The sequence below is a fragment of the Humulus lupulus genome, chromosome 6 (assembly GCF_963169125.1).
Source record: "Humulus lupulus chromosome 6, drHumLupu1.1, whole genome shotgun sequence".
Lineage (NCBI taxonomy): Eukaryota > Viridiplantae > Streptophyta > Magnoliopsida > Rosales > Cannabaceae > Humulus > Humulus lupulus.
In genome coordinates this window covers 11763305-11770638 of record NC_084798.1, presented here as the reverse complement: position 1 = coordinate 11770638, position 7334 = coordinate 11763305, and the positions used below count along the sequence as shown (strand labels likewise).

Here is a 7334-nt window from a genome sequence, read left to right as displayed (position 1 = left end):
GTTTCTCCATAACACATAATTAACTTACAACAAATTTCTTGCCTTGTTTGGACAATTTTTGTATAAGGGCTTCACTTTAAGTTTTACTGATAGGTCTCTCAGTGTTTTCGATTTTTGAACAATTTTCGACGTGAATTTTTTTTATGACCGTGTATATTGTAGTTATTTAGAGCATTAGCGCGATTTTCAGAAAATTCCAAATAGTTTACAGTACCGAAAACTAGGTTTCAACATATTGCACGCGTAACTAATTTTTTCTATGCGCTTAGAAAATATGTTTGAACATAGTTTTCGATAGTGCAAACTATTCGAAATTTTCTGAAAAATAACTACAATATAAATGGTTATAAAAAAAATCGCACCGAAATTCACGAGTCGAAAACACTGAAGAGTCTCACCGATAAGACTTCAAGTGAAGCCCCTGTATGAGAAATTCCCTATAATCTTATTTTTTTATGGATATGATGGATATTTATACATAATAGGCATCATTTGGATATATAATAGGCATCATTTGGATATATCTTATCTAGATTAGATACTTATGTACACATATCTATCAATTAGGCATATGATTAGATAGTATATCACTTATAATAATATTCACTTGGAGGAATCAAGCCATGCAGGAAACCATAACAATAGTAATCATGTTCACAAAGTTGGCAATAATAATATAATGTATTATACTCTGAGCATTTTCTCTTTTTATACTAAAAAAAGCAATTATTATGCTCTTCTCACTTCTAGACAAGCATAACTTAGCTTCCTTTTCAATTTTCTCTACAGTTTCCTTTTGCATCTAAGCCCAAAACTTCTCTATATAAGCAAAGATGGTTTTTCCCATTTGTAAACATCACAAACAAATTTGAGCCTAATTCCTCCTCAGATCACAATACCCTAACTTCATCAAGAAGAACATTTTCTAGCCAAGTAGCTGTGATGGATCTCAGCAGAGAAGTTTTTAAAGGAGTTGTGGTGAACAACAAGGTCAAGGAAAGTACAAGAAAGGAGGCGGTTAGCAGACGACAACTCGGTCGGGAAGGGGAGGACGTTGATGATAAAGCCGAAGCTTTCATTAAGAACTTCCACAACGGCCTAAAGAAGGAGCGTGAAGAATCGTTGAGACGCCTCCACGAGAGGAAAGGTCGGGGCGTTTAGCAAAGAAGATGACTGGTTATATTTTTTACTTTCATGTTTTTCTTTTCTCCCAAGTGACTGTAAAGTTGTGTACTCAACATGCTTTAGTTTGTTTGAGAAAGTAATTCAATATAATGAAGTCTATTGCGAATAACAGATTCGATGGCGAAAACATGGACTAAGTAAGTACCTACTGATCAACTCATTATTGGAAAAGAACAATACAATACAATGATTTTCACTTCTGATAATAACAATACATGAAACATAAATTAGATTCATAAGCAGAGATGAAACCTAAGTATATATTGAATGATCTCTAATGATCATGTATATTCACAAAGCAGATCTAAGGATTACATTCTACCAACAGAGAAACCAACAGCAAAAGAAAGATCAACCTAATTCCCAGTAACAAGGATTTACATGTATCTACTGATATTTCCTTTTTTTTCATGAATGTAAACAAATAACCTCGTAGTTCCGTTGCCGAAACCAAGAACCACATAATATTTTGTTGCTAAAACAAACAGACAAAATCATTCCTCACCTCGGAAATGCATGAAGACCATCGAACCGCTTCATATGAAATCTCCAGACGCCAACGCGTGCAATTGCAGCCGTCATGCTTGCAGCACTTGACAGTGGAGGATGTGACTCTTCAAGCCACTTCGACCGGCTATACTCGACCACAAATTAGTTACTAGAGTCCTAAAATGACCTCTCCCAGCAATATTTTCCCACAGTTGGGGGTTGCTTTCGACATGTTTATCTGGGCTGGAGACATCCACTATACTGATGCTCATGTTATTACGGATTATGCAAAGCTTCCCATTCAGGGCAACGAGCGCAGCAGCCTCCAGTGCACGCGAGTTGCCTAGATGGAGCTTGCTATCGATAAATCTGTTCCATGAGTCTGTGGATCTATCATAAATCCTAAGCTTGCATCCATCTTGGCAATCCAACGCATAGAGTTGCCCATTCATGGAGATACACGGGTTGCGCCAACCAGCAACCATGCCATCGCTGATCGTGGTCCAGGTGTTGGTTTCAGGAGAGTACGCTTCGCTCATTACCTCGCGATGGTTACCTAGACCTTTGAGGAACCACATTCCATTATGAACAACCCCAATAAAAGGCACCATAGCAGTGCTCATGTCTGATATAAAGTTCCACCTGTTTCGGTTAGGGTCATAAACTTCGGCCGAACGAAGAGTCCTTTGGATTCCTTCACACTCCCCACCAGCAACGTATAGGCAGTTGTTGATGACACAAGCACCAAAAAAATGACGTTTACGAAGCATGTCCGGTGCCCTATGCCATTTGTTTGTTCGAGCGCTATAGAAAATAACTCGCCTCATGGATCCCTTGATTGGATCTTTTCCTCCAAATAAGTATAGATGGCAACCACTAAGAACAGCACAGCCAAACCCGAGTGCTTCAGAATACTCTCCAGGTACAGGTGGAAGTGGCTGCCAGATATGGTAAGTGGGATCATAAGCATGCCACGAGATCCTCCTCCCATCACGGTCTCTTTTAATCACGTAAACCCACTCTTCTGCCATTCCAAGACTTTTCCTTAGAGAATAAAAGAAGTTTCCAGCCAAGAGGCGGTACCATCTCTTGCAAACCTGACGAAGCTTTCTATGCTCAACGCGAGGGACTCTGATTAGACAAGCAATTGCAAGATCATCGGGTAAGCCTGGCAGGAGAGGCGCCTGGAATCGGCTTCTTTCTCTTCGTGAAGTTTTTCCCTTGTGTGCATTAGGATTGATATCCGGCTGGATGCAAAGTTTTGATCCCGGGACAAACTTTCTTGCCCCTGCAACTGTTTTTAATCCCGTGTCTACTTTGCAATAACATGATACAGAATCCACCTACAGAATATTCCGGGTTAGAATGCAAGAAACAGCAAGATCCACACCCCATTACAACTTTTTACAAGCTAAACAACAAGAGAGCATAGGAAATAATGAAACTGTAGTAAAAGAAAAGAAAAACTATAAAAGCAACCGAACCGAAGACGACGATCCTTTGAAAAAATAAAAACCCCAGGGAGACTCCTGAACCATACATTATCATAATCTTATCTCTTAACATCCCAGAAAAAGCAATTTCAGAATTTCTATAACATATTCTGCTAAACACTACAGAGGAATTGGTGAGAAAGCAAAACTGGTATTAGAGCATTAACTAGAATCATTTTAGCCTTGTAAGGTTCATACTTATAATTATGCTGTGTACACACACACACACACACACATATATATATATATATTGATACTGATATTGATATTCAATGGAATAAACAGAAAAATGAAGTTGGTATTGATCACAATCTATTGTTGTCTCTGCTACATATAGAACTAAAAACAGAAGCAAGTGATGATATGAACAAGATGAATAAATAAGTCTAAAGTTTTTTCTATCACAAGCTGACATATATAATGACCAAGCAACAATAATTATTTGTACCAAAACTAACCACACCCTCCCAAGTTTCAAATTCAAGCTCAATGCATACACATTGAGAAGAATTGCTGTGAGAAAATCATTTAACAAAGACCCAAGCACAAATTCCAACCTTTAAGGACTCAAATAAGAAAATGCAGTTGTTCAAGCATAGCAATGAAAAGACCAAGTTCATACTCCATAAAGCAAGTGGTCCTAGCAGAAAATGCTCACCAAAATTCAAATCTCCACAAACAAAAAAACACGAAAGGAAATGCTACTTAATTTTCCAAAATTCTCCTTGAAATCTATCCTCTCTGGGTTTTCCAAAAGGCTTAAGAAAAAAGGGTTTTTCTTAAAGGAAAATGCAAACCAGCTTAAAAAATTGCTCATAATTCAACAAAATCCCATCTGGGTATCGCTAAAACTTGATGAATTTGAAGAAAAAATAAGTGAAACATTGGCCGAAGAAGAAAAGGGAAGAAGGGCAAAGATCGGTTCTTGACTAACCAATGGAGCTTGAACTCGAAAACCCCTTTGAGCATTAGAAGAAGACCTTCTTCCACCACTTCGGTCCATCTGATGAATTTATCACAAGCTCATAGAAATAAACAAAAAGAGAGAAAGAAAGGAATCAAAAATCAAAGAAGCTTAAAAGACAAAATCTCGAGTCTCAGCTCAGATCGAGAGTTTGCTCTTCTAAGCTTCAACTTCAAGAATGAAAATAAATTTGTCTTCTTTTTTTTCTTTTTCCTTTTCTTTTTTCTCTTTATCCTCTTCAAATGCAAACAAATATCACAAAAAGTAAAGCTTTTTTTTTTCTTTCTAAGTTGGAAGAAGAATGAGAACAAACACTAACAAAAACATTAACAGCAAACCAAACCAAACCAAAGAGGAGAGAGAGAGAGACATATCTCTCTAGCTCTCTCTCTCTCTCTCTCTCTCTCTCTCTCCCTCTCCCTTTCTCTCTCTAACTCAAGAGTACAGCTGGACCCATAAGCTTCACCAACTTCTGATTTTCTAAGTGGGTTTAGATTGAATAACTACAAAGCTTAATCCTTTACGAAAATAATATTATTTTTTTCCATTAAAAAACAGTAATTTGAATGTAATTAAAATAAAGTTTCCTTTTTTATTTTTTGTGAAAATTTGTATGAATAAAAAACTGCCTAAAGTCTCACCTTCTCACCAGAAGACAAAAGAGCTTTAAGGGGAAGTCTTCTTGCCATTAATGGGTCAACCCATTTCGACAGTAAGAGAGAGAAAGAGAGGCAGAGTCAAATGACACAAACGACATTGAATTTTGTTTTTCTGATATCATTTTTTATCATAACAAGAATAATTTAATAATAAAAACTATATATTAACGATTTAACTTAAAGATTCTTTTTTTATTTTTTATATTAATTTTTTAAATGAGGTCAAGTACAAAACAAAATCTTCTTTCTAAAATTTCAGATCTAAAAACACTTTGTCTTGATTTTTTTTCCGTCGGATTCAGATGCATTTTTTTTTGTCTTTTTTCTCTAATTTTTCAAAATATTATATATATATATATAAAAAAATAACAAATAGATAAACTTTAATACTCTCCCTATTTATATTAATAATAATAATAATAAAAAACTAAACATTACATTATTAACCATTACTAATGAGATTTGAATTTTCAATGAGCTTTTAAGATACGAAAAAAAAATGAAATTATGAAAAACCAAATCATTATTCCTAAAATGAAACGATAATGGAAAAAACAAATATTAAAAGTCATTATGACCACTATGATTTTTATCATTTAACTAATTATTATGATTTTGGCTTGATAAGTAACTCACAAATTGGAAAATAAAACAAAAGATTGGTCATGTGGAAATAGAATGAATCCGTGATAATAATAATAATAACAATAATAATAATGGAAAATGTCATCATGCTAATTCATTGTTGACTAAATTTGATAAATAAAACTATTTGGATTAATAAAGGAGCAATGATATTTTTCTAAACTAAAATTATTGATAGGATGGTCATGTGTTTTTTTCGATTATTTTTTTGGATTTTGTGTTTTAAAAAATTTATTTTTGGATCTTATATTTAGTAAAATGGTTCAAATAGACTCATAAACTCAATTTTGACTAAGAAAAAATTGAATATAACAGTCCAATTTTTAAGCAGAATGATTTTATTTTTGTTCTGTATTATTAATTTGATGAATTATTTGTGATTTCAGTTGAGAAAACTTTGACCAAAATCGTGTTTAGGGTTCTATTTAAACTATTTCACAAAACATAAGGTCTAAAAAATAATTTATAAAACACATAATCCAAAAATATATAAACTCTCATTAGAATGAATAATCTCACACATATAAATCTTTGATAAAAAAAAAAATAAGTGATAGGAAGAAATAGAGGAAATTAATTACCGTAATGAAGTGGATAATTGAGTTAATTGCTTTCTTCATAATTGATTGATGCTCCTCCATATGAAACACTCACTATTTCAAGTAAGAGAGCTCTATCTTTGTCTTTGTCTAGTTTTGGATGTTCTATGTTCATGGCTTCAAGAACCATTATATATACACAAACTCAACTCTAGTTAATTATTTTAACTTTAATTTAAATATAATAAAAATGATCAATTTAATTCAGTTGTCTAGAAATTAAATACTAGAAGATTTTGTTTTTTATTTTTTTAAACGTGTATACCCATGCATGGAAGCAAGGATAGAGCTAACTTTTTCAATGAGGATTTTTTTTTTTTTTTAAACGTGTATACCGATATTAATGTTAGTACTAAGTCTATGACCACTTTCAACTAGCAGTGCTAATGGGATATTTTTATTTTTAAAATCAAGGGATTTACTTTCTATTTTATATGTATAATAAGGAAAAAATAAAATAAAAGGAAGGCGACTTCATCCCATGCTATACATGTGGCTCTATGTATGAATACGAATTTGGAAATTTCTTCAATGACAGATTTTCCCGATTTATTTTTGGATTTAGTAATAGTTGACCAATTAAGTTTAGCAACGTCGATCTCGACCAAAAAAAAAAGTTCAGTAACGTCTATTATTATTAAATATGTGGAGATTTTTCATTAAAAATCTCCAATTATTTTTCTCAATGTGTACACTAAAGTATCACTAGTTTAGAAACCATATCAATAACATGATTTTTTTTTTTTTTTTTAGTTTTTCTTAACCTACAATTATTTTATTTAAATTTGTAAGTGTTATAAATGTTGGATAAAAAAAATTAAAAAAAACCTACCCTTATTGCCTAAGCATTGTGTAGGTGTTGAGGTGTGACGTTGTTTAGAATTTTTATCAAACTATCAAACTTATACTGCAAATTTATCATAGTTTTATATCGATTATTTTTATGTAAAATCATAATAACTAGTTTACAGATTTGATAAAAATATTCAAAAATATAACATATATCTAGATATATTTATTATCATCTTTCAAGTAGTTTATATTTAGCTTTAGGTATAGTTCTTAATTTGAATGGTTTTCTTATTAGCTTAGAATTAGATTTTCTCATTTCTTTATAATATATATATATAAATAGGTCAATACTTTATAATAATGCAGCATCATAATTTTTTAATTTCTTTATTTTCTTAAATTTAATATGGTATCAGAGCAAAACCTTTTGTACTCTTTCTATTTTACCAACCATTGATTTTTCTTATTTTTTTTATCTTTCTTTGTTTATTTATTTAATGATGGCCAA

At 32.5% G+C, this 7334-nt stretch overlaps 1 protein-coding gene across 1 annotated transcript; it reads right to left on the bottom strand.

Annotated features, from left to right (window-relative positions):
* Positions 1 to 1319: 1319 nt before the first annotated feature.
* Positions 1320 to 4536, bottom strand: LOC133781669 (F-box/kelch-repeat protein At1g55270). Its single transcript, XM_062220729.1, has 2 exons — positions 4102 to 4536; positions 1320 to 3017 (listed from the first exon to the last, which is right to left on the bottom strand). The coding sequence occupies exons 1-2, from the start codon at positions 4168 to 4170 to the stop codon at positions 1764 to 1766; spliced, it is 1323 nt and encodes a 440-aa protein (XP_062076713.1). The 5' UTR covers positions 4171 to 4536; the 3' UTR covers positions 1320 to 1763.
* Between the last annotated feature and the right edge of the window lie 2798 nt (positions 4537 to 7334).